At 37.2% G+C, this 26,892-nt stretch overlaps 6 protein-coding genes across 9 annotated transcripts in view; 2 read left to right on the top strand and 4 right to left on the bottom strand.

The window, feature by feature from the left end:
* LOC111478187 (mRNA-capping enzyme-like) overlaps window positions 1-1,131 on the bottom strand; it is a 10,907-nt gene extending 9,776 nt beyond the window's left edge. Inside the window, exons 1-2 of one of the 3 annotated variants that reach the window (XM_023122342.1) lie at window positions 835-1,131; window positions 310-534 (exon numbers count right to left, since the gene is read on the bottom strand). In XM_023122342.1, the coding sequence (XP_022978110.1) occupies window positions 310-426 (117 nt within the window). In that variant the 5' untranslated portion in view covers window positions 427-534; window positions 835-1,131. The remainder of the gene's footprint in view (window positions 1-309; window positions 535-834) is intronic. The other 2 variants (XM_023122343.1, XM_023122344.1) reach the window with 2 other exon arrangements.
* A 1,437-nt stretch (window positions 1,132-2,568) lies between these two features.
* On the bottom strand, window positions 2,569-7,184 carry LOC111478180 (acetyl-coenzyme A carboxylase carboxyl transferase subunit alpha, chloroplastic-like). Its single transcript, XM_023122330.1, has 12 exons — window positions 6,917-7,184; window positions 6,154-6,489; window positions 5,988-6,062; window positions 5,771-5,878; window positions 5,511-5,671; window positions 5,234-5,348; window positions 5,004-5,158; window positions 4,854-4,905; window positions 4,705-4,773; window positions 4,545-4,622; window positions 3,280-4,459; window positions 2,569-2,965 (listed from the first exon to the last, which is right to left on the bottom strand). The coding sequence occupies exons 2-11, from the start codon at window positions 6,478-6,480 to the stop codon at window positions 3,281-3,283; spliced, it is 2,319 nt and encodes a 772-aa protein (XP_022978098.1). The 5' UTR covers window positions 6,481-6,489; window positions 6,917-7,184; the 3' UTR covers window positions 2,569-2,965; window position 3,280.
* A 487-nt stretch (window positions 7,185-7,671) lies between these two features.
* On the bottom strand, window positions 7,672-11,622 carry LOC111478283 (mitochondrial uncoupling protein 1-like). Of its 2 annotated transcripts, XR_002717426.1 has the most exons (10): window positions 11,259-11,622; window positions 10,075-10,287; window positions 9,909-9,987; window positions 9,407-9,540; window positions 9,233-9,331; window positions 9,026-9,130; window positions 8,832-8,906; window positions 8,642-8,728; window positions 7,914-8,096; window positions 7,672-7,875 (listed from the first exon to the last, which is right to left on the bottom strand). XR_002717426.1 is itself a non-coding variant. In XM_023122473.1 (9 exons), the coding sequence occupies exons 1-9, from the start codon at window positions 11,340-11,342 to the stop codon at window positions 8,058-8,060; spliced, it is 915 nt and encodes a 304-aa protein (XP_022978241.1). In that variant the 5' UTR covers window positions 11,343-11,622; the 3' UTR covers window positions 7,672-8,057. The 2 variants fall into 2 exon arrangements, 1 of the variants encoding a protein (XP_022978241.1); XM_023122473.1 differs by having other exon boundaries at window positions 7,672-8,096.
* A 2,015-nt stretch (window positions 11,623-13,637) lies between these two features.
* On the top strand, window positions 13,638-17,852 carry LOC111478251 (protein SSUH2 homolog). The gene is made up of 7 exons (XM_023122425.1): window positions 13,638-13,932; window positions 14,047-14,241; window positions 14,504-14,570; window positions 14,714-15,045; window positions 15,715-15,856; window positions 16,073-16,198; window positions 17,210-17,852. Exons 1-7 carry the CDS (start codon window positions 13,911-13,913, stop codon window positions 17,592-17,594), a joined length of 1,269 nt encoding a protein of 422 aa, XP_022978193.1. The 5' UTR covers window positions 13,638-13,910; the 3' UTR covers window positions 17,595-17,852.
* Window positions 17,853-19,403: 1,551 nt separating this feature from the next.
* On the top strand, window positions 19,404-21,624 carry LOC111478235 (tubulin beta chain-like). The gene is made up of 3 exons (XM_023122402.1): window positions 19,404-19,945; window positions 20,041-20,310; window positions 20,625-21,624. The coding sequence occupies exons 1-3, from the start codon at window positions 19,552-19,554 to the stop codon at window positions 21,299-21,301; spliced, it is 1,341 nt and encodes a 446-aa protein (XP_022978170.1). The 5' UTR covers window positions 19,404-19,551; the 3' UTR covers window positions 21,302-21,624.
* Window positions 21,625-22,645: 1,021 nt separating this feature from the next.
* On the bottom strand, window positions 22,646-23,779 carry LOC111477702 (L-type lectin-domain containing receptor kinase IV.4-like). Its single transcript, XM_023121582.1, has one exon. The coding sequence runs from the start codon at window positions 23,777-23,779 to the stop codon at window positions 22,646-22,648; it is 1,134 nt and encodes a 377-aa protein (XP_022977350.1).
* Between the last annotated feature and the right edge of the window lie 3,113 nt (window positions 23,780-26,892).

Genomic DNA, 26,892 nt, shown 5'->3' with positions numbered 1-26,892 from the left:
AAAAAAAAAAAAAAAAAAAAAAAAAAAAAAAAAAAAAAAAAAAAAAAGAAAAAGAAAAAGAAAAAAAGTATCCCCGAGTATCAAATCTTACTAGAGAGCATAGAAAACCAAGATGAGATTTTCCCTTTATCCGCTACTCCATATAAACAATTCTAATGAGGTGTCCAAAAAAGAAATAAAAGATAGGAAGTTAAAACAGAATCTTCGCAGAAATCCTCCCTCTTTCGCACCATCATTCTCGATAATGAAAGTTTATGTTTCTAGTTTAAAAAAAAAAAAAAAAAAAACACAGGGCAGAAACGCACATACCCGCCGTGCAATACTGGCACCAGTCTCTATATGATCCTCTGGAGCACTATACACCACTTCATTTCTATCAAACGTCTCTTCATCCTCTTCAGGCACCGGCGAAGCATTTAAGTCCATGAAGACAATCACTCAACGTCCACAAACCAACATTTACTCCAAACCTCACAATTCCTCAAACACAGCAGAGTCACAAACTTCACAAGTAACCCAATACTAAGCACAACCCTGCAAGTCAAAAACCCCAAACAACACAAAATTAAAACCATTTCGACTACCGGTTTCCCAAGTAAAAATATGAACCGCATTACTCGTAGTGCGTAAACCCACAACCCTATCAAATGAAACAACCTAAATAGGAACAAAATCCCAAATTCTCGATGCCTCAATTCTGCAAATTGAGAGCACACGAGAAACGTGAAAAGGAAAAAAGGAAAAAAAAAAAAATCAAGAAAGAACATACGAATAAAAGAATAAAAAGCCGTACGAAATGAAACAAAAAAAGGCAACACAAAGACAGAATCAAACCTCGGCAGGAAATTGCAATCGACTGCCAATCCCTGCCGAAACAACTAGGATCCAGCAGCGCTTGGATAAAGAAAGCAAGAGGAAGGTGTAGGCGTCGGAAATCAAGAATCCACCAACTCGTAGTCGAAAAATATTCTCACCTTAACAGTCGCAGGAAAAATCCAAGTAGAAAAAACTCACATAATTCGCATTCGAAACCCTAAGAAAGAAAAAAAGAATAAATGAAAGCAAAAAATACAGAGAGTAGACGAAATGAAAGAAGATGATAATAATCAATGTTTCGAGAGAGATAGAGAGAGAGAGATAGGAGCACCTTTTTTATTTTAATTAATCTCTTAAAAAAATTTGAGTTTTATTTATAAACTTTCAATTAGGGTTTCGTTGTAGACAACATTTACATTTATATATATATATTTTAAATAGTTTTTTATACATTTGAACAAAATTTAAAATTTTGAAAATCAAATAAATACCTATTTCAAATTTTAATGATTAAATTTATAATTTAATATTTTTATTTATTTATGTGGTAGAATTATAGTATTGACTTTGAAAATAAATTTAAACAAAACAATATAAATATACATTTGAGTATCAAATTATTATTAAAAAAATTCGATAATATAAAATATCAATGGCCTATTTTAGAATTAAACATTTCATTTTTGTTAAAAAATAATATATTTAGATTTACGTGACATATTTTAGAAAAAAATATACTCATCTGAAATCTATTAAATTCTAAACTTGTTATAACTAAAAAATTTATATTTTGTTATAACATGAGTAAGACTTCTTAAAATCTAAATATTTGCATAATATTTTCTAGATACGAGCATTTTTATTTATCGATCAAAAATTAAAATAATTCCGAACTATTAACTTATGGTCTAAATGATTTGAAATTAAGTTGTGAAGTTTAATTGAATAAAATTTTATGTTATATTCAGGAGCTTAAGAAATTCAACATAGATATGACATTTGTCGAAGTAACATCGCTGAAATTGCATTAAAGATGGCAAATGATGAGTAAAAGCAAACAAAGCTTCTGTAATCATGTACACAATACTGATCAAAATTGTTAAAAAGCTTCAAGAAAGTATGGTAGTTCCAAGGGAGTTATCATCTCATGGATGGGAGATAGAAACCTTGCTTTAAAAAGTTTAAAACAAGTCCGAAAAGAGCTAAACCATCAAGTATGGCTGAGCACACCACTCGTGCCTGCCCCCATAGCCACACGGGTTCGTCCTAAATCGAATGGCTCTCTTAGTTACACCGGTCAGCCTAAGCTTAAAAAATTTAAAACAAGTCAAAAAGAGCTTAACCATTAAGTATGGCTGAGCAAACCGCTCGTGCCCGCCCCCATAACTACACGGGCTCGCTCCAAATGGAATGGCTCTCTTAGGTACGCTGGTCAGCCTAAGCTTAAAAAATTTTAAAAAGTCAAAAAGAGCATAGTCATCAAGTATGGCTTAGCAGACCGCTCGTGCTCGCCCCCATAACCATGCAGGCTCGCCGTGGTCAGCCTAAGCTTAAAGTAAAGGAAAGGCCGGGGGTTTACTTACTCGAAAGATATCAGACCTGCTTGTTTGAGACCAATGTAGACTGCAAACCAGCATGCCTAAAGGCAATTAAGAGAGAAGCTGCTACTCTTGTTTGGAACAGACCATTAAAACCCTTTGGTTCAAATTGAATGTTCCAACCAGGATGATGTCTAGTTTCTAAAGAATCATATGATCAATCATCAAAAGTGGGAAATGATACCACTTTAAAGAGTCTGAAAAGCATTATAGGCCTCCAAGACATTCTTGCAATCTATACAGAGCTATTTGGATCTATCTTTGGAAAAATAAGAAACACAGCAACAACAAAACCAGAAGCCAGATATAAATAACTCCAAATCCAAGAGACCTAATTTAGAGAAGAAAAATCCCCGAAACACAGGAAAAATGAAAATGCAGCTCTGCCCTGACCTTCCAGCTCCAGTTCATGCTAAATCTTGTAACCGATCAAAATCAAGCGTTGTCGTATTCGGGTTAGAAGCGGAAACAGCTAACTTAGTATTTCTGGCCGTTGTAGAAGCTCTTACTAATTTTCAGTTGCGTCCAACTTTTTCTTCTTAGGCATGGTCCTGCTCATGCATATTGATAGTAAAAACACAGCAAAATTTGAAAAGTTACCTAGTAAAACTCTTAAACTTAGCTATTTTGCATCCACTGGCAGCTGTTCCCTAATCCGAATTCTACAAACCTCAAGCTCAAGAAAATATTCCATAATTATTGAGATAAATTTTTCATGTTGATCAGAAAATGAAGAAAAGGGCAAGAGTAGTTCGTTTTCAAAGATGTTGATGCACTAAGCCTTTCAAGTTTCAATGCATTTCTCTGCATCTATGCGTGCTCGTGTGTGTTCTTTTAACATGGTAAAAAAGATAGCAAAACTCACATTAAGCGAAGGTATGTTCAGCACCCAAATTCATCTGAATTCTGGCGTCACCGTCATCGTACACAGAACTATCGCCTTCTTTTGGATCGAACCCTGATTCTGCAGTTTCCAATATCTCTTCCCTCAGTGTTTCATGTTTCTTCTTCAAGTCTGAAGATTCCAATGCAGCAGCAAGGCTCTGCTTTATTTGTTGCTCCAAAGCCCAAATTCTGTTCTTTGAGGTTGCATCTGGTGTCTTTCCAGCCTTGGCTACCTCCAGTTTCAGTAATTCAATCTTGTCTTTTAGATCTGTTCTGCTTACAACACTGTTAATTCCCTGATTAATTTCCTCATTTAACATTTCTATCTTTGGTTTGAATAGGGACAACGATGACTGCTCGCTAAGGACTTGTGCTTTTGATGTTAATACTTCAACATCTAACCCTAAGGAGTTGAGGGCATTTACCAACTCCCCTTGTATTTCCTTCTTTACATTATCGATTTTCTTTCGCAGTTCGGGGTCCAAATCCGAATACATAGACGCCCCTGAATTTTCAATTTCAGCTCTCAGTGCTTCATATTTCTCTTGTACATTAGGTTGACTTAGAACCTCTGCAAATTTTTTGTTGATTTCCTGTTTCAACGAGGTCTCCTGAACATCTCTTGCTGATAGAGCCTTGAATTGAGATAAGTCCTTTAACATGTCAAGTTTCTTCCTCAGATTCTCGTAGTTTGGAGCTTTAAATAACCCCAGGTTGATTTCATCTCTAAGCTTCTCAATTTCTCCTTTCAATGCAGGTTGGATAAGTTGGTCCGGTGAATTTGCTTTCGAAAACTGTTCTCGCAGCGTGGCGAGTCTGTCATTCAATCCCATGGCCTTTACTGCCGCAGAAAATTCAAAATCAACTTCTTTCTTTAATTTTTGAACCATCTTATTCAGAACCAAATCTGGTTGCCCAGTGGAGGATTCCTTGGCTTTCACTATTTGTTGTTTCACTTTTTCCACCTGAACTTCTAGTTGCTGAACTGGGGTCTTCCCGATGGGTACTTTCTTCGTCTTCCTGACGACGGGTACTTCCTTCTTTTTCATGTTCAATTTCTTCTTTGGATCAACTGGAACGCCTTCTTGAAACCCACCAATTTTACGGAATTTCATCATTCGATGCCTCAATAGTTCTTCCGTGTCCATCATCAAAAGCTCCTGAAACAACATGTGCAGTACAACTCATTAAAGTATAAGCTACAATGAGCAGCTTTCATTATTTTGGAAGAATTCAAGGACATACGTCCATGGTCTCATTTATTGCAATTTTTATTTGTTGTGAGGTCCAAGAAGGATCTGCATGCGCACCACCCAAAGGTTCCTGTGAACAATAACTCTTAAAAACACGATGAACTAATAAAAGAACGTGCAATAACAAGATATGTGAAGGACAGCATCATTACAGGGATTATGCCATCAGCAATTTGTAATTTGCACAACTCCGACGCAGTAATTCTTAGCTTCTCTGCTGCCTGCAAATAAAAGAAAATCTCAAAAAATACATATATAACAACCTTCACAAGAGGAAACTAAGAATTGAATGTATAAAAACCTGTGGGGAAGCTTTTGCACTCTTCCATAAGATAGCAGCGCAGGCTTCAGGACTAGATCGTAGTAAGAATAGCCAAAAAAAGGAAAGAAATGATCAGCATGCACACAAATGAAGTTGCCTTAATTTACTAAAGCTAGCCATGAAATGCACCTGGCAACATAGAAAACTGCATTCTCAAGCATTAGCAACTTATTAGCACAACCGATTGCCAGGGCACCACCAGAACCGCCTTCGCCAATGACAATTGAAATTATCGGTACCTTGAGACCAAACATAGTCCTCAAATTATGAGCAATAGCTTCACCCTGCAAATGTATGAAGCAAATCAGTTCTCCAGCTAAAGGAAGAGCTCGATGAAAAAAGAATATTTTGTTACATACTTGACCCAGTTCCTCGGATTTGAGGTCCGCATAAGCACCTGGTGTATCAATGAAAGTAACAATTGGGAACCCATGGTGATCAGCATAATACATCATGCGAAGCGCCTTCCGATAACTATTGGGAATTAAATAAAACTTATAAGCAGGACTAAACATCCGATACCCAAACTTCAAATTCTTCAAGTTAGCATTCAACTAGCAATAATTCATACTACTTCAAAACTCGTGGATTATTATATAATGTATAGTGCAACATGGGTTGCCATGACTAACATACCCGTGTGGTGTAGGCATTCCAAAATTACGCCGAATATTTTCTTTTGTGTTTCTGCCCTTTTGGTGACCCATGAACATGTACCTTCTCCCATCTATGGTTCCTATACCAGTAACAATTGCAGGATCGTCGTACCCTAACCGATCTCCATGAAGTTCAACGAACTGTAAGGCAGAGATGAATAAAATATTTTTTCATTAACACAAGCAAATCCATAATCCTAAATTTTCGATATCACTTTCACAATAAAAGGAGCACCAAACCTTTTCAGTGATATTAAACACGTGATCAAGGAAAGTTGGCCTGTTAGGATGCCGAGCTATACTGACACGTTGTATAGGAGTCAAATGAGTGTACAAGTCCTGTAAAGCCTGAAGCCAGCAACGCGAAGTAATCAAACTCGTTAAGATAAATTTACGTGAAAAAGATTAATTTTCAACACTACTTGGAATAAGAATTCTGTGAAAAGTAATAACAAACCTGCCGATATTTATTTTCCAACGAAAGAATCTGATCACTAAAGTCTAGACCAGTTTCTTGAGCCATTTTCCGCACCTGTATCCATAATGAAAAGACCATCAATGCAAAAGAACACGATAGACACCCATCCAGAAGAAGCAACTAACATCAATAAGGAAAGACTAACATCGTTAATCTTCTTCTCAAGAAGAACAAGTGGTTTTTCAAATTCAAGAGTAACAGGCTTCTGCGTCTCTTTCAGAGGCTTGAAATGTGAGAGATGAGTAAGAATTCCACCCTTGACATTCGGATCCGCATCAGCCGGCCATGGATACTCGTGCTTTTTCACCTTCCTTACCTTTGCACTCACTGTCATGTCCTTTCTTCTTGGGTTGAATCGCACTTTAGCGAGGTCCCTCAAAGATATGCCACTGAAGCCATTACTCGAGCTTCGAAGAAGATCAGATGCCGAAGAACCGGATAATGCAGCTGAATGAGTAGAAATAGACGCCATTCTCTTCTCCTAATCACACACGAATTACTTTTTCAGCTCAAAAAAAAGAAAAAAGAAAACCCACTAACGAGATCTCTAACAAACAATATACTGGCTTCGGAATTATAAATCTGAAAAGAGGAGGAAAAATAATTCAGAAAGTATCATGAACAGTGCCCACTGCTTCGAAGACGCGAGAAACAGTGACGATGCAAATTAAAGTAACAGTTCAAAATCTTACAAAAAGCTCCAATCAACCAAATCCATCATTAAATTAAGTTTAAGAGAAGTATTCAAGGAATCCCACTTCCGAACCAACCCCAAATCCCCATCAAACAAGCCGAATCTCAACCCACCTAGATTCATCAATGCCTCAATCCAACTCAAACCCATAACTCCCATAAATTTGCACAAAAGAAACAAAAACACCCAAATCTGATTGTGTAAGAAAAATTACCCGAAATTGGCTGCGAAAGACGTGAGATCCCCGGAGAAAAGACGCGGAAAAGGATCTAAAAGGTGTGGAAAGAAGAAGATGGTATCTTAAAGCATTGAAGAGGAGGAATCAAGCTAGCATCGTAGAGGATCGTTAGAAACGAGGCCCTGTTTTTGGGACTGTAAGAGAGATGATAAAGAAGTGGCGATACTTCTTAGGGAGTGAGGGGTGGGCTTTGTGGTATTAAGAGCCAGTCTTTTTCGGTTAGGCAGTTGAAGGGAAAGGCCTGGAAATGAAGGAGCTTTCGTTTTATTCAGCCCTTGGCACGTGTCTGCTCCACCTCTCGCACGTGCCTCACTTTTCGATGATTTCTATGCTCTTCTTCCCCGTGCTTTTGTCATTTTTGTATTTTAAATGTTTTTTTTCTTTTTTAATGTTTTTGTTTTCAATAAATTATTTACCAATTAATCTCACGTCAACAAAAATTCAATCCTCCGCTCTGCCAACTGACCTAAGCTACAACTGAGCTAAGGTCGGATGTTTTTGATAAGCCATATTTTTATATTTATTTATCGTTCTTAAAGTTAAAAAAACGGCCACTTTCACTAGCTAATATAATCCGAGCAAAATTGAGTGTATAATCGTGTACAACTTCAATGTTTAAACCGGTTTGTAGACATCTCAACTAATCTAATAACATTTGGATACCAAAAAACGTGTAGAACATAAAATCTTAGGGTGCCTGTCCACCATGAATTGAACTCAGTCCATCTGAGTTAAATACACATGACCCAGTTGATTATGAACCAACCCATAAAGTTTTACATTTTTAGTTCCGCAATTCAAACACATATTACACAAATTCAAGCTATGTATCTGCAAATTCTAATGTTTCATTTGAAAGATGTTTCAAATGGAGTAGAACATGATTATAGTGTAGCAGACTGACAAATTTATTGTCCGTACGGAAAATGAATGACTAAGTTTGAGAAAGAATCTCAGCCTAAGGCTTACTTTCAACTTATTCTCTCCCATGGCAGGAGCAAGATTTGATATCATCAGATCATCACCGGAAGCTGCGAATAAAGTAATATTCTTCATGTGGGATGGTCTTTATTCTCTAAGCGATGTCTGAAAAGGGAGCTATCTTCTTCCACAACGCTCAAGATGAAGATTCTATCTTTCTCACGAACTTCTTGGCCTATCGCATAACAAATAATTAGATTACAAGAATAATTTTGGTTCCCGCCCAAAAGAGAAAGAACGTTGAGATTTATGATTTTCAAACACCGGCTTATCTCGGTTGGAAAGAGGAATGAAGCATTCTTTACAAAGGTGTGGAAACCTCTCCCTAGCTATCTCGGTTGGAAAGAGGAATGAAGCATTCTTTACAAAGGTGTGGAAACCTCTCCCTAGCTATCTCGGTTGGAAAGAGGAATGAAGCATTCTTTACAAAGGTGTGGAAACCTCTCCCTAGCAGACGCGTTTTAAAAACCTTTAGGGAAAGTAAAAAAAGGACCTGGGCTTGGGGTGTTACATTTAGAAACAACCTTAGCAGTCAAGTAGCTGAAAGGAAATATTGAAGATTATTGAGAGAGGAAGAGGAGTCGGTTTATAAGTAAGGAATGCTATCTCTATTGGTACGAGGCCTTTCGAAGAAACCAAAAGTAAAACCACGAGAGCTCATGCTCAAAGTGGGACAATATCATGCTATTGTGGAGGTTCATGGTTCCTAACAACAAATACCTGTTCTAGAGTGAGGAACATGATCACGTTCCATGATCCTAGCCGACCGAAATTCGGGATAAATCCCTTGTAAAACGCCAGAGGTCCCTGAAAAACGCAAGTCCCAGATGGTATTAAGTTAAAAAAACAGATATCAAGAGAACAAACTCAACTAAGTAAATGGAAACAACGGAAGAGTATGAAAACATACATCATTTCTTAAAGTCTTGATGAAACAATCAAGTGTGTTTTTGTAAGTTGAATCCCCCATCATTCTTGACTTCACCTGCCACAAAGGAATACAATCATGAGCGAACGATTCCAAGTCTTCGATACAAGGGCAGGCAGTAAATACAAACAGTGACGAATTCAAGAGGCGACATAGCATGGATATAGAAAGATTACCACGTCGACCGGGGAGCCAATACATACAGCAAAAAACCCGGCTCCAAGACCAGCAAGCAGATGAGTAATAACATTATCTGTGAAACCTGGAATTTTCAAAATTGTCTGCAACAAATACAATAAGCTAAGAATCGACACAAACGATCTGGGGCATGGGGAACAGGAAACAAGAATAGTTCGAAGAACACAAATTTCCAATGCTTATACCTGTTTCACTTGATCATAGCTGGCTAGTTCTGCGGCATTGATAATAGCATTTCTTGCAATATTTGGACCGATGCCAGTCCATAGAGCGCCAACTCCTTCCTATATGTCACGTGCATATCAAGCAAATGGAAATGGCAGTAAAATTTTTCCTGATATTGAAGTTGAATATCTAACCTGTCTCACTATGGTAGAATAAGCACTCAAGGCCCCGGAATAGCGCCTAGGTACACCGGGAGGCAATTTTCCTTCCGCTTGAAGTCTAACTTTCACAAGATCAGTTGGATTTGCTATTGTGATTCCTAGAGCCCCTGTTACACGAGGAGGGAAGGGAAATGCGTTGATAAGAGAAGTTATGTGAGATCCCACATCGGTTGGGGAGAAGAACAAAGCATTCTTTATAAGGGTGCGGAAACCTCTCCCTAACATACGCATTCTAAAAACCTTGAGGGGAAGCCCGAAAGGGAAAGCCCAAAGAGGACAATATCACAAGTTATATGGAAGAAACGTTTTATTCTGCATCCCAATTCTAAACACGAAGTTATATGGAAAATTTTCTGACATCCTAAACAAGAAATACAGGCATTAACGCTAGAAACAAATTCGCCAACCATTAGACGTGCAATTATGGATTCAAGAACAAATGTTACAAGCAGAATAAAGTCCAATCCATGCTCACCGGTTGTCAGTGCAGCAAGAATCTTCTTAGATAAAGGAACATCACCAACAAAGTCACTGCCAACATAAAAGGTCTTAACCTGTGATGTAAATGATATACAAGTTTGTGTTAGATATGAGCTAAAAGACAGAACAATTGGCATGGAGACTGAACTTCCAATACTTACAGGCTCATACAACCCGATCCTTAAGCCTCCATACACGCATTGACGATGCAATCCGGGAACAATGCCTTTCCACAAGGATGCCAGACCTTCTTCTCTGGCTATGGTTGCAACAGTGCCCAGCATGCCCCTATACTTTGGTAAAGCATCACCGGCAACAGCTTTTTTTTGTAGCTGAAGCCTAACCTTGGCGGTGTCTAGAGGAATGGTGCATACCTGCATCAATATCAAATGCATGCCAATTATTGCCAACACATTCCAGATCCATAATTTAAACATAACAGTTTTGTTTTTGGTTATAGTTATCTGTTTTTGATCATTAAGCTTGAAATATCTACTTGCAGCTATGTGTGAGATCTCACATTAGTTGGGGAGGAGAACAAAACACCCTTTGTAAGGGTGTGGAAACCTCTCCCTAGCAAACAGGGGAGCTGGAGAGGGAAAGCCTAAAGAGGACAATATCTGCTGGCGGTGGGTTTGGGCTGATATGAATGGTATCAAAGTCAGACACCGAGCGATGTGTCAGCGAGGAGGCTGAGCCCTGATGGGGATGGACACGAGGAGGTGTGCCAACAAGGACGCTGGCCCAAAAGGGGATGGATTGGGGGGTCCCACATCGATTGGAGAAGTGAACGAGTGCCAGTGAAAGCGCTGGCCTCAAAGGGAGTGGATTGTGAGATCCCACGTCGGTTGGGAGGAGAACGAAACACCTTCTCTCCTTTTTCTGTGTTTAGCATTTTACTTTTTAAAAACACTTTTGAAATTTTAACTAATTTCTAAGAACAATAAACAGCCCCTAGCTTACTTAACCACAACATAGATTGATTTCCATGGATTCACACATAAACACAAGAAATCAAATAGTTACAAAATCACAGCCACGATATAAAAAGATAATCAAAATTCAGTATTAACTTTGAATGATGGTCAAGATCCCTCGAAACAGCAGTCAAACTCCTACGCCATTTCAAATCAAACCTTATTCAAATATCGCATGAGCCAATCCCAGTACATTGTTAACCAGATTTGAAAATGGTCGAGATGTAGACAAAACCACCTAATTATCTCACAAACCTACGCTCATAATTTGAATTTGACAGCTACAAAACACACCAAACACAGACCAACACGAAATTTCAGCAAGAAACTCCTAAGAAACAGGGTAGTGTAAGAAATCAAGACATTACCTCAGCGAAACAAGCAGCGAAAGCACTACTGGCGAACGTGCCAGCGAATGAGATGTCCGATTTACCTTTCGAATCGGCAACCATGGCTTAACCGGAGAATCCAAACGGCAAAGAAAACCCACAGGATTGGACCGGCGAGACGGAGATCAAATGAAATTCAGAGACGAAATCAATAAAGCGAAATATAAGGAGAAAGTGGAATAAGAAGAATAATGGGTCTCGTCGTTGAGATGGGAATCTGGGGAAAAGCAGAACGAGAAAGAAATGTTAGCGAAGCTTTGTTCGTCTGCTGCGCTTTCCTTGTGCTTGGTCTACCGCGTCACCCGCCACCTCCGACGATCACACTGTTATTTTTTTAAGGAAATGATTTTGCTTTATATAATAAGATTTCCAAATAAAGATTTAATGCATTTCCTTTTAGAACAAAATAAGCCTTAAAGTTTTTTAAATAAATTTTTAAAATCATATCCGATAATTACAAAAACACATTTTATTTTAAATTTTATATATTAAGTCACTGATTGTTAATATATATAATAATAATAAATTTCAAATTTTTAAAGATTACTTTAAAACAACTTTCCGTCCAATATGGTATCAATTAACTAAATTTAAAATTACAGTAGAAATTTAATATTACGACGTTAAAATGATATTAAATTATGTTTTAAATGGTAGGTTGACATTGAAACTAATATAAACATATTATTAATTATAGTATTATTAAAAATTGTTTATTAATTATTTTTCATAAATCAAAATTATCATAAAATTGAAATCTTAAACATTTTATCAATATTCCTATCTTAAGTATTTTAAACTTATTTAATAAATAATTAAAATTTGAATTTTATATGGAATTCTAAACTAACAAATAAAATAATAATTATTTATATAAAGTCCATTGGAACATTTAAAGGCGAAAGAAAAATAGAAATCTATTTTCCTAAATTTCAAACATTGCGCATTTAATATTATAAAAATGAGATTTTTTAAACCAAATTTAATTAAAAGTCAACCAACTCGATCATATCCTGACGTGGAATATCCATATTTTTTTAAAGAAAAAATTATAATAAGATTTTATTTATTTACAAATCCCCATGTGTGGAGTTTTTAAATACTTGTAAATTAAAAAAAGAAAAAAGAAAGCCTTTGTCTTAAAAAATAATATTAATAATTAAGGGCATTTTAGGCTTTTTATTATAAACTAGCGTTGACTAGCAAATTGGAAGATGCCACGTGGAGATCGACAATCTTTATCCTCCAAGTGGACGAAGGAAAGTTGAGTTCGAGATGACGCGGAGTGATGTGTTTTTTGGAAAATACACGTCAGAGTCGCAGCCCAATATCAGGGTTTGGATTGCATTGGACAATTACACGTCATCTTCATTTGTCAATTTTTTTTGGAATTGGAATTAAAACTTTTTTTAAAAAAAAAAAAATTTAATAATATTTTCAATATAAATCATCTTGGAGGAATAGTTCCACATTGACTAATTAAGGGAAAGATCGATAGTTTATAAGTTAAAGTCACTGTCTAAGAGATTTTGGAGAAACAAAAAAACAAAGCTATAAGAGTTTTAAAACATGTATGTAAGGGACAATATCGACTAATGATGGGCTTGAACTGTTATAAATGGTATTAGAGTCAGACAACGAATAGTGTACTAACAAAGACGTTAGAGGGCAAGGGGGTGGATTATAAAATCCTGTATCAGTTGGAAATGAGAGTGAAACATTCCTCATAAGAGTGGAGAAACTTTTTTCTAATAGAAGCATTTTAAAATCGTGAGACTGACGACGATACATATCGGGCTAAAGCGAACAATATCTATAAAACTCATCATACGACACTTTTTGTTCGATTTTATTTTAGTGATAAAAAAAAAGGTAGGAATAAGAATATTGAGGGAGGGAATGTTGAATTGAGTATAGCCCACTACTAACTTCGCCCAACAAGGCCCAAAAGAAGGGCTCAAAAAAGCTACAATTACAGGCCACTTGCATTTGCATGAACGGCCTGCCACATTCGAATAGCTTTCTTTTAGATGTCCTTTGATGTCAGGCATATGATCAATTTGGCAGATATTTGCTCGCATCTTATGTTAAATCAACATTTATGCTCATTGGTTTTCTAAATTCATGATGTTTGAAATTTTCTATGAACTTGACGAAGGGATCTCCAATTGTTAAGATGGCAGAAATGTAAGCTTCTTCAAATTTATTTTGATATGAATGAATTTGGCACGGTAACCATAAATTTAATTACAAATCACAAATGTAAGACTTCGTTTGATAATAATTTAGTTTTTTTTTTTATTTTTGACTAATTTTTACTCCCTTCAATGGTGTTTATAGAGACCATAATTCTTCCCACTGATGAGAAACTGGTTGGATTGTTCTTATTTTTCTACGGAGGAGGAAGAGCCGGAGGAACGAACCAATCAATGGAAGAAGACGTCAAACATGGAATTAATTCCATCTGTAAGTGGACCAAACAAAAAATAATGAAGTTTATCAAATATCAAGATCAACGTCCCAAAATCCTCTACGATCACCAAACCTGATTGATTTCTTCGCTACGAAGGAAACGGGCTTGTTATTACGCTAATTTCTTCCACCCCAAATTGTGCTCACGAAGATACGGACATGGAGGATCCTTTGCTTTCAGGTACACTCTTATTTTCTTTGGGATTATAAACTTTTTAGAGTCCCAATTGTCTTCGCTGACAGATTTTGTCTGTTGGGTTTTCCCCATTTCTTATTTCACCATGGATTCGGGAAGAACATCGAAGCGAATTGGGAGATCAATCGAGTCATTATCAGTACTTGAGAAGAACAGGCTCTGCGAACCCCTCCGATTCATTTGCAGGAACCCTAGTTAGCGTCGAGGAAATTCGATCGGCGCCCAACGTTTCTGATTACTACCCGCCTTCTCTTCATGGCGCATTGGTTAGTTCGCCGGAGCCTGATCCTAGAGGTACGCATATTTACGGAAGATCAGTTCATGGGTGTTCTTGATTTTGATTTTTCACGGAAGCTTTGATGATCCTACTCTTGCCTGAATTTTCCATTTATTTTGCTGGTTGCAACTCTTTTCTTAATCTCCTTGTTAAGTATGGATAGAAATTTGATCATTACTGTTTAAAATTTGAAGGAGATGATGAACATAGCTAGTAATCAGTAGAATTTGCTGCGTCTGTTCTTGTGAAGATCATAATGGACGTTCAATGAATTTTCAGATCAAGCTCTTTCTTATCAAGGTGGATATGCAGGAGAGTTTGGCCGAACCAGTAATGATTTTGGGAGGTAGGAAAATAGTAACCAATAAAAAGTAGGAACTCTTGATCAAAAATAGTTTACAGACTATCCTTTGCTTTCTCTGGTGATGTGTAAAGTCTATCTTTCAGTGACAAATCGTTATTGTGGCTTATGAATTGAGCTATGTGCAGACAAGTATTGGATGAAGTAGAGATAAGAGAACTACTTATTGATCATGTTGGTCACCGTTGTTGTTGGGGAAGTCGTCCTGCTCGTAGGTGGAAGATTTCTGCTGTGGAAGACTGTAATGTTTATGTGGGAACTCTGGATACTTTTATAGAGGAAAGGGATGTTATAAAAGAAACCGAGCCATATAAAGGCGGTGCGATCGATGGACGAAACAATGGACCCGAGCTTGGAGTCTGGGAATTGGATTTGAAGTCTAAGTTCCCACCTCTTTATGTACCCTCTAAAGAATCAAGGATAAGGATTCCTCATTCAGAAACCGTTGGGAAGTGTTCAGGTGAGGATTCTGGAAGTTAATTTAGTAGCTAGTTGAAGGCTTTCCCTTTTGAACATAATAGGAATTTCTGATTGAACTTATTGATGATTACTACTAATATAATTGTCCTCTTTTGGCTTTCCCTTTCGGACTTTTCGTTTTTAAAATGCGTCTGCTAGGGAGAGGTTTCCACACCCTTATAAAGAATGTTTCGTACTCCTCTCTAACCTATGTGGGATCTCACAATCCACCCCCTTCGAGGCCCAGCGTCCACGCTGACACTCGTTCCCGTCTCCAATCGTTGTATGACCCCCCAATCCGCTCCTTTTAAGGCCCAGCGTCCTTACTGGTACACCACCTCGTGTCCACCCCCCATTGGGGCTCAGTCTCCTTGCTGGCATATTGCCCGGTGTCTGGTTCTGATACCAACAGTAACTGCCCAAGCCCACCGCTTGCAGATATTATCCTCTTTGGGCTTTTCCTTTCGGGCTTCCCCTAAAAGTTTTTAAAACGCGTCTGCTAGGGGAGGTTTCCACACCCTTATAAAGAATGTTTCGCTCTCCTCCCCAATCGATATGGGATCTTTAGTTGAGTGGAAATTTTATGGGTCTAAAGTGAAGACAACGCCAAGCATTTAGTATTGGCTCACAAGCATTCGGTTTTAACACTCGTGTTTGAAAAACTCTGCAGTCTGTGCAGGACGAGGAGATCTCGTATGTCCGACATGTAACCCAGATCAAGAACCTGGATTTTACATTGGAAATCATATGGTCCAATGCCCTTCTTGTTATGGTCGAGGTTTGATAGCTCATCGAGATGGATCAGACTCCATGTAAGTTATTTAAGGGTAGATTCTCATGTCTTGTGCATTTATTTGATTATTGGCTTCTTGATCTATAGCTATGATAGAATGGGCTTCGAACTCAAACGGCCCTTCACCATGGCATTGGATAATCTGAGCCTAAGATTGCTCTGCTGCTGGGTGACTGATAACTTCCTGTTTGACATATTATGTTTCTGTATGCTGAATAATTCTTGCTACGTGCAGATGTGCAAAATGTGATGGCAAGGGAAAACTTCCTTGTGCAACCTGCGGATCTCGTGGCCTAATTAAGTGTGAGACATGCCAACATAGTGGTTCTCTCCTGACTCGCAGTGTTGCCGTTGTTAGCTGGTGTGCATACTAATTCTGATACATTTTTTAGAACTTGCTGTTTCTGTAGCTATAGGTTTTACTCATTGGAAGCAAGAGTAACATTCCTTCGATCGAGTGAAATACGAACCGAAACGAGGATTTCGCCTAAAGTTGAGCGAGAGGGGATTCCAAAAAAATTCCCCCAGTTGGTTGGTTTTAATAAAAATGAATCCTTGTTACGATAACAGTGCAAAGAGCTCCAAAGAAAAACCATAAGAACTATGATTTAACGGCCCAAACCCGATGTTAGCATATATTGTCCTCTTTTGGCTTTCTCTTTCGGGGTTCTCCTTAAAGTTTTTAAAACGCGTCTGTTAGGAGAAGTTTTCACATCCTCATAAAAAATGTTTTGTTCTCCTCCCCATCCAATGTGGGATCTTGCAATCTACTCCCCTTCGGGGCTCAGCATCCTCACTGGCACTCATTCCCTTCTCCAATCGACGTGTGACCCCATAATCCACCCCCTTTGGTGTCCAACGTCCTTGTTGGCATACTGCCTCGTGTCCACCCCCTTCGGGGCTCAACCTTCTCGTTGGCACATCGCCCAATATCTGGCTCTGATTCTATTTGTAGTAGACCAGGTCCACTACTCGTAGATATTGTTTTCTTCGAGCTTTTCCTTTCGGGTTTCCCCTTAAGGTTTTTAAAACGCGTCTACTAGGGAGAGGTTTCCACTCCCTTATAATGATTGCGTCGTTTTCCTCTCCAACTGATGTGTCATGATAGTTTGAAATATTATACATGCTTCTGGATTTATCATGGGACAGTTCCTTCTAATTCATACTTCCCAAAAGAGTCATTTAGCTGTTCCATACACTGTTGAACCAAAGCATATATTAAAGGCAACAAAAAAAAAAAGCTGCCACGGTCCATGACTTTTCGGTTATATTTTATATGAACTCGAGTTTCTTCCCCTTCAGTTATATTTTATATTCTCTTTTGCTGAAAAATGTGCACAACAACAACACGAAAGGAATTCTTCTTTTACAGGAGGACACTTTCGACTCGAAAAGTAAGCGCTATGAGCGGAGCAGCATCTGTACCGGACGAAGTGTTCCACAGAGCCAAAGGTGTCCAATTATGCAACACTCAAGCCTATCAATGTACTCCAGCTTTCTTTGCAGATTCCTTCTTCCTCAACAAGTTCTCTTCTGAAGTGATTGCGGATCGAGCATCCATCTCGCCCACTGCACGTGTGATATGTGAACGACATATAATCTCAGTTGTACCGGTGACCCGCGTCACAATGGCTGACCATGGAAGGTCCTTCAGTTTCTACATTGTAGGTTTCAGCAAGGAAGTTTACTTGAAGGACTACTACCCCTCAAGGTTCTGTTGGGGGCTGTGTCCTTGCTTGGAGTGGCTGAAGTTGTAAAGAAAACCACATGGTGTGATGATGCACATGGCTGGCTGGCTGCCAGTTAGAATTGTATTGTGACTCTGAATTCTTCTCATGGTGGGCTTCTTCTTTGTTGTGTAATTTTATTCTCATTGTGCCATGGGTTATCTTTTTGGCTAAGTCTCCTTTCTTTTTGCTTTGTGCTTTTCAGAGTGACTGTGAGAACCCTCTCTGTTTTGCTTTGCTTTGCTTCAAAGTTTGGCTTCAATTACATCACCTTCACTTCTCTTTCAAGCTACATGTTCATGGGACCAGAATCTAAAACCGGTTTTTTCTAGCTTCCATAAAATTAATTAGGTGATTTTAAATGGAGTAAAGTGATAATAGCTCATAATCGAGCTAAATTGATTCAATTATGAAAATTTAGGGTTTAAAATGCATCGGTTAGAAGGAGATTTCTACATATGATTGTTCCATTTACAATCAATGTAAGATCTCATAATCCACTCCATTTGAGCCAATGTCCTCACTTTGATATCATTAGTAACAGCCCAAAGATCTTATAATCCACTCCCTTGGTAACATGTCCTCACTTTGTCTTTACTGACACACTGCTATCATTAGTAACAACCCAAGGATCTCACAAGTCACTCCCTTAGAGCCAGCGTCTTTACCGATACACTGCCCAATGTTTGGGTTTGATACCATTAATAACAATCCAAGACCGCTAGCAGATATTGTTCTCTTTTGATTTTTTCTCAGCTTCTCCTCTTTTGGATTTTACTTAATATACTTGTTTGCTTGTGATAGGTTTGACACCCTCTAACCAACTTCAGATCTAACAAATAAATTTAAAATATGGATTTAAAGGTGACGTGGACATGTATTTTCATTATAATTTTTTGTTTTATATATTAAAATGAAAGGTAAAACAAAGAAGAGTTGACGAAACGTCGCTGTCCATTTAAGACAAAAGGGTCCACGTCCCATATAAGGGGTGGGTGTTAAATTTAATATCAAATGATTATTTATTTATTTATTTATTTTTATCTAACTCATCTTCTCCCATTTTTGTCCATATCATTTAAGTTAAATGACAATTTTAACCTTGGATTTTTCTTTTTTCTTTTTTAGATTTTCGAGGACAATCTGGACGATCTATGCTTTCTCGTGATTATCCCCCTATGGAAAATAAACAAATAAATCTGAGCTTCAAAATTTATTCCATTTATTTATTTATTTATTTAACTATTCAAAATATTGAATTTATATTTTTTATTCAAAAAAGTAGAGCGAAAACCGAAAAGATCAACGACTATATATATATATATATATAAATATTGGATGATTAAATAAGGAGATATTTATTTTTAAAAAATCAAATAGTAATTGATTAATCACATTCATTATCATTATTATTAATTATAGTATTTTTAAAAATGTCAACTTAGGAATTATTTCATTGGAATTAATTATGCCTTTTGTAGTATATAAATCATTTCAATAAAAAATAATTAATTTTAAGTTTTAATTGGAATAAAAAATTAAAGACAGCTTAATTACGTCATAGAAAATGTTGACACCTCACAAATATCTTATTATTTATTTTCGTGGATTTTTTTTGTTGTTGATATTTTTAATTTTTTATTTATTGGATTTGGGGGAAAGGGCCGGGTATTTTGTCCAGCTGTTAAATGAAATTTGAAATTCAAAATTTGAAAACCTTCCAGCGCATTTCATTTACCGTTACCACTCCACCAGGTAGCCCGTTGCATTTCACAGCTCGTTTCTCTCTCTGCAACCAAAAAAAAACCCTAATTCCCGGTTTCTCTCTCTTCCCCCTTTATAAACCAATTCTCTCTCTCTCTCTTCTCTGTAAAAAAAGGTAACCTCTTAATCTCTCTCCGTCCTAACAACTTCCCATTTATTTTCCCCGCCCTTCTTCTCTTCCTCTCTCGCATTTCTCACAGAAACCCATTTCTTCTGCGGAAAAATGAGAGAGATCCTTCACGTTCAGGGTGGGCAATGTGGCAACCAGATCGGTGCCAAGTTCTGGGAAGTTGTTTGCGCCGAGCACGGCATCGATACCACCGGAAAGTATCAGGGAGATTCCGATCTTCAGCTTGAGAGGATTAATGTCTACTACAATGAAGCTAGTTGCGGGAGGTATGTACCTCGCGCTGTTCTCATGGATCTTGAACCTGGTACTATGGACAGTATCAGATCTGGGCTTTATGGTCAGATCTTCAGGCCGGATAATTTTGTTTTTGGTCAATCTGGTGCTGGAAACAACTGGGCTAAAGGTCACTACACTGAGGGGGCCGAGCTTATTGATTCCGTGCTCGATGTCGTCCGGAAGGAGGCGGAGAACTGTGATTGTTTGCAAGGTTAGCTATTGATCTGCCTCTGTTTCTGTTTCTGATTCTCTCTATCTATTTCTGTGATTTTTTCTCAACGTTGGTGCGGTCTTGTGGTTTTTTAGGGTTTCAGGTGTGTCACTCTCTAGGAGGGGGAACTGGATCTGGGATGGGTACTCTTCTGATTTCGAAGATCAGAGAAGAATATCCGGACAGGATGATGCTTACCTTCTCCGTCTTTCCATCTCCCAAAGTTTCTGATACTGTTGTTGAGCCTTACAACGCTACTCTCTCAGTTCATCAACTGGTTGAAAATGCAGATGAGTGCATGGTTCTTGACAATGAAGCTCTCTATGATATATGCTTCCGTACCCTCAAGCTCACCACTCCAAGCTGTAAGATCTATCTTCGTTTAAACATCTGGAATTTTCTTCTTTACTTTCAACACGCTGTTTAGTAGTTGTCTGTTTCTTTGTTAATTTTTGTAGCACGTACTGAGTTTCGTACGCAGAGTTAAAGCTGATGTGTGGTAGTTATTAATTAATGATGAGATCTGGGATATGAATTATGCTAGTTTAGTGATTATGAACCCGTGGGAAAGAAAGTACATCTAAGATTCAATGTTTATTACTATTGCATTTTGTTTTGGAAACAAATTGTTTTAATTCATTTATTGCACTAATTTGTTTCTCTTGTATGGTTGGAACAGTTGGTGATTTGAACCATTTGATCTCTGCAACCATGTCCGGTGTGACTTGCTGTTTGAGATTCCCTGGGCAACTTAACTCTGATCTCAGAAAGCTTGCTGTTAATCTCATTCCCTTCCCTCGTCTCCACTTTTTCATGGTGGGTTTTGCTCCTCTCACATCTCGTGGTTCCCAGCAGTACAGAGCACTGACTGTGCCGGAGCTTACTCAACAAATGTGGGATGCCAAGAACATGATGTGTGCTGCAGACCCACGACACGGTCGCTACTTAACTGCCTCTGCTATGTTCAGAGGCAAGATGAGCACGAAGGAGGTAGATGAGCAAATGCTCAACGTGCAGAACAAGAACTCTTCTTACTTTGTGGAGTGGATTCCAAACAATGTTAAATCGACTGTTTGTGATATCCCTCCAACTGGTCTGAAGATGGCTTCAACGTTCATTGGAAATTCCACATCAATTCAGGAAATGTTCCGCCGTGTGAGTGAGCAGTTCACTGCCATGTTTAGGAGGAAAGCTTTCTTGCACTGGTACACAGGTGAAGGTATGGACGAGATGGAGTTCACTGAGGCTGAAAGTAACATGAATGATCTGGTTTCTGAGTACCAGCAGTACCAAGACGCCACAGCCGATGAGGAATATTACGACGAAGAAGAAGAGGACCCAGAAGATAATGTGTAAGAAGATAAGATAGAATATGGGGGTTTTATGTTTGTAGGGATTGTGTAATATGTTGCAACTTCTGTTGCCAGTCTTGTGGATTTGTCTATTTTGTGTTGTCTTTTATCATCTTTATGTTGTGCTCAACTTTTGAACTGATTGTGTCTACAGACAGTTTAATTTTTACCGTAGCTGATATGAATTGTTTGTGTAATCCCATATATGAACATCACTTTCACTAGCTGATTTCCCTTGATTCGAATATCAAAGCTAGGCCAGTTTGGGACTGTTTTGTAAGTGTTCTTTGTTTTTATTTTGTACGAACTGTAAATTGTTGATGAGGCTTCCTTACAGTCCTTGTGAGTGTTCTTTGTTCTTTGATTGAATTCATTCGAGCTTTTTGGATCACTAATAAGTAATTATATTTTTAGGTGGTTCAATATTGTAACAACTCAATCCCTATGCTATCACATATTTTAGGATACAGCTCAATCCCTATGCTTGCACATATTTTCCGTTTTTCCATCGCTATTATATATTGTATGCTTTTAACTCATTATGTTTTGCCATGATATTTCCACCTAATGTTTCGTTTCTCTTTCTAACCGATGTGAGACCTCACAAACTAGCAAGCTTACTGCTAGCACATATTCTCCGCATTTCTACCATTAAAATATACTGTTTGCTTTGGGCCCGTTACATTACATATCGCCATTAACCTCACAATTTTCCAGACAAGTAATGTTTCCCTTCTCCAACCTCACAATTTTCCACACACAAGTAATGTTTCCCTTCTCCAACCTGTCTGGGACCACCCGATGATACGGTTTCTAACAGCTCAAGCCCGCCACTAGCACATATTGTCCACTTAGACCCGTTACATATCGTCAAGCCTTACGGTTTTAAAACGAGTTCAATAGGGAAAGATTTTCAAACCCTAATTAAAAAAAATGTTTCATTTTCCTCTCCAACCAACATAAATCTCACAAACGTTCCCGAGCATAAAAGAAATTTTGAGCAAACACAACATTGAAACATAGGAATATATATCAGTGAAAATTCGAAGTTTCAACTTTATCGAAAGGCTTAGAAGGCTTGGGTTCATCGGAAGGTTACGCTTGGCCAGGGCTGTGTTTGGATTTGACAAATTCTTAAGGTTTTAGATGCATGATTCATTGGAGCTCTGTTCTTAAGTTTTTAACCTTATGGTGTTGTGTATACACAAATGTTCAGCCTGTGGGGTTGGGCAGGTTAAAAGAGGTGGTTCCATTACATGGGTAACTAAAAAACTACACCTTTAGACAATTGATAGCCAAATTACAGCAACAAAGCAAAAGCCAAAATACAATTCTTTTGTTTTCAGACTCAAACATCGACCTTCGTCTTACCATAATCTTCGATGCCTTTGTCCAACACCACAACTTTCTCGTACTTCACATCCATCTGCTGCATCGCAAACTCCTCAGGCACCACTGCTCGCCTATGCCCAAAGATGGTCCATAAATACAATGCAACAAAGGCTGTCAATGCCCCACATCCAGTCCCAAAAATCATGCCCGCAACCACTCTCATCAAGCAATTCTTCCCATCCTTGACAACGATTTGGGGTTCCGATTCCCTGGCAATGGCGATTGTCTTCGGATCGAGCGGCTCTGAGTGCATCCAATTCGGAATGCTCTTGAGCTTGAAGCTCCAAGAATAGACTAAACATGGCTGGGATGATGAGTTCCCATTTGATGAACTCAATCCCACCACCACTTCCTCATCTTCTCCCCAGATCTGAGAGAAATCGATTGGGAATGAAAGTAATGGCACAGATGGCCTCTTGTTCTCCCTATTTTCTGCTAATCTTACTTCTAATTGCCTAGAACCCACCTCGTAATCTATCCAGGCGTGTAAATTCTTCTCCCTAATTAATGCAGATGAACTGTTTGAAACAATGCCTGAACCAGCTATTGAAACATTCCTCTTGTAACCCATATCAATTCCTACCACCGTTCTAATCAGATCGCCATTCTCAGAATCATAAGAAGTACCAAATTTAACAACGATCATGTTCATCTTCTGTTTCTTCTCCGATCCAAAATGAAGCCCAAATGGTCCGTTATCAAAGGCACTAACGTTAAAACTACTTGGAAGAATAACAAAACCCAATCCACCCTCCCCCCCTGTGTTTGGCGACAAAGAAAATGAGAAATCAGTCGAGAAAGACATTAATCTCCTCGATTTACCTCGAACAAGCCTGATGGGTTTCTTGTACACGATTCGCCCAGCACTGGAACTGACCGGACCGCTGAGGCTGAGAGCACTGCCGTCGCCGACAACCACCGCATCACCGTACAGAGCGACATTGAGTTCAAACTGTGGATCTCCACGAAACCCAGAAAGGGAAAATGAAGGAGACGAAAGAGAATCGATGGATTTGAATAAAAGGAAGAAGAACAAGAAGATTGAAATGGTGGGTGAGGGGAAAGGGTTAGAGAGATGAAACGCCGCCATGGCTGATGAAGTGAGAGGTTGAGAAGGATTGTGTGTGGGGTTGGAAGGAAGGAAGGAGGCTAGTGGAGTAAAAACATATTGTTTTAACTGCGACTAAACATTTCTCTGTTCTTCTGCAATTTGTTCCTAATTTCTTTTCTGTATTTCTTTTCACTTAGGGTTTGAAGATATGGAAAGCTGAAGGAGAAAGTAAAGAATAATAGAATGTTGCGGGGGTTGGGTGGGCGGGTTCGAACCTCGATGAAGCTAAATGCAAGTCTTTAATTAACTCTATTCTTTTTGCTATCATGCCCCTCATGCTCTTTCACTTTTCAAATTTGCCCCTCAATTTCTAAATATTTACAACTCATTTTCCTCGATATCTGTCTTTAGCATCCGTTCTTGCAAAAAAATGACCAACAATGACTATCCAAAAAATAAGGAATAAAGTTTTTTTTTAATAAAACAATAAAACTGATCTTAATTTTTTTTTTATGGGAGAAATTCATTAAAAAAAAAAAAAGAATAAATAAGAAAAAAAAACTATTTTGGGGTTGAAAAGGTAAATGTTGGGAATTAGGTAAAAAAAGATGGTTTAAGATACACGTAATAATCGAGCATGGTGTAATGAAATTATGGATAAGACTACAATTTTGAAAGCGGTAAAAAAAATCAACAGTAATAGAGTGAATCTAATAATTTTAATTTTTTGACCTCAAATTCAAATGGTTCGTGGTTTGAGTATTTAAAATTATTTAATAAATAATTTTATTATCCGAGTCGAGAAATGCAAATACAATCTCTAATATTTTCCTAAAATTTAATATAGAAATTGAGAAAAAAATAAAAGCCAATAGAAAAAAAGACGAAGTATCATTAGCGTAGGGGTAGGGGCAAATAATTAATAACAAGAAAGTATGGGAATAATTTGAAGAAAAGCAAAAATGATGGGCGAATTTGAAAATAGAGCGAAAAGGAAAGGAGTTTTAACAAATTATGTAAAAGATGGAGACAGTAGAATGTCGTGAAGTCACGCGCTCCTTGTGTGTTTTTAAATGGAAGCATTAATGGGACACTTGTTCAAACCCATGAGCGAGTACGCTTCCTTCTTCAATCTCAATGTTCGAAATCTTTAAAATAATTCCTTCGAATATTCTTTTGAATAAAATTTACATTATTTGATTTTTAATTCGAAAATAAAAATACTTACTAAATATGAATATTTTGTATAAAGAAATGCTTTACGTTTTATTTTACTAAAAATAAAACTTTTAATAAAAGATGCAAACAACTCTCAAAAAAATTTTTTAGTTAAATTTATTATTTAATAAGAATTATTTAAATTAAAAAAATTAATAAATCGAACAATGATCTTAAATCTAAAAAATGTCTTGACCGACTTTATTCGTTTAAATATATAATTTAAAAGAAAAAAAAGTGGATTGGTGGAAGGATTATTGGACGACGTGTCGGACAATGTGGGACTGCACGCACAGTACACACGAATAGAGGAGGGCATGTGTGGTCTTTTCACATGGAAAATTTTAACGGCAGTGCGCGTGCTTTTGTATTGTCGTGTTGGCATATATTATCAAATTACCAAAAAAGCCTTTGTGCTATAATAACTGCTTCTTTCAAATTGCCTTTCCACTCTGTTATTTTTTAAATTTTTAATGTTTTTTTTTGTTTGTTCTAAAAATACAAAATTTCTTTTTGTGCTTTTTATAGATTAGGATAAAAAAATTAATGTTTTTATTTTTTATTTTTTTATTTTTATAATGCAACTCGATAGTTGAGTATATATTGGAGTGATAAAAAATATCTAGATATAATGGTGGTTTTGACTAGAAGTGTTCATGTGATCTAAGAACTCGACTAACTTAAATTACTTGATCCAAACCATATAATTTTGATTGGGTTAGATTTTTTATTTTAGGTAAGAATGAATTCTTTGGAAACTTAAAACTCAGTATATTTGTGTGTTGACGTTTTTTTGTCTGATCAACTCGACTAACTCGAAAATAAAGTAACAACCATATTCTACTTTTAAGATTATTACGACGATTAAGAATATTTAATGTTGTAATGGATATTAATGATGCGTTGTGATTTGTAAATGTTCGATATTTGAGTTTTATAAGATTTTAGTTATTATATTCACACATTTTTTTTTTGGATTTTTTTCTGTTTTATAGGACCTTTGCCTGTCCTTCAATTAATGCATAGCATGACTTAGATCCATAATTGAATGTGTCCTCTCCATAGGATTCATGACACTGATGGTAGTGGGTCCCATTAATTAATATATTCATATAAATGGAAAATAGATTAATAATTATTTTCCTAGTAAAAATAAAAATAAAAAAAGGGGAAAAAACTAAGATATATTATCTCGAAATTCTTTGTAATAGCTCCGATCCATGTCTCTCCCTTCATTTGATTTAGATGAGAAGAATTTACATGAGTATCTCAATTTAAATTCAAATATAAGTTTGATTCACACTCTATAGTTCGAGAAATAATTTTAAGACAAGAAATTAAAATTTTTATATAAAAAAACTTGTGTTTGTACCATGCATGAATTACATTTATCACATCAATTTTTCTTTAAAAATGTAACGAATTCACTTTTAAATATTTGTATAATTATTTGAATGTAAGACAACACTATAGGAGCGTGATCCCATTCTTATTTTTTGTTTTTCCCTCTTGCAAGCCTTCACCATTGTTGATAAAAGTTGAGTAAAGCAACCTATATTCATTAGTATATTCATTAGTACACAAAAAGGGGCGTGTGGTCGATATGAAATATGGTAGAAATAAGATTGATATGAAGGTTGAGAGTTGTGGTGAGTTGTTTTATAATAAAACCGAATCTGTTGTTTTTTATACTTTCTTCTCGATTCTTTTGATTTCTTCTTCCATAGCTCGAGAATCGACGTAAACATCAATGGAAGATAAAGAGAGAGACAGAAATAAATAGAAAGTGAAAACAAATGTAAAAGAGAGCTAAGTTATTGACGAGGATGGAAGGGTGAAAGTGAGATGTGGGGCAAAAGAGGAGGTAGTGACTTAACTACAACACTCACATGTTTGCATTAAATAAAGATTTTGAGGCAAAAGGGACAGCAGAA

Source organism: Cucurbita maxima, unplaced genomic scaffold (assembly GCF_002738345.1).
Source record: "Cucurbita maxima cultivar Rimu unplaced genomic scaffold, Cmax_1.0 Cma_Scf00004, whole genome shotgun sequence".
Lineage (NCBI taxonomy): Eukaryota > Viridiplantae > Streptophyta > Magnoliopsida > Cucurbitales > Cucurbitaceae > Cucurbita > Cucurbita maxima.
This window is presented reverse-complemented; position numbering and strand designations above follow the sequence as displayed.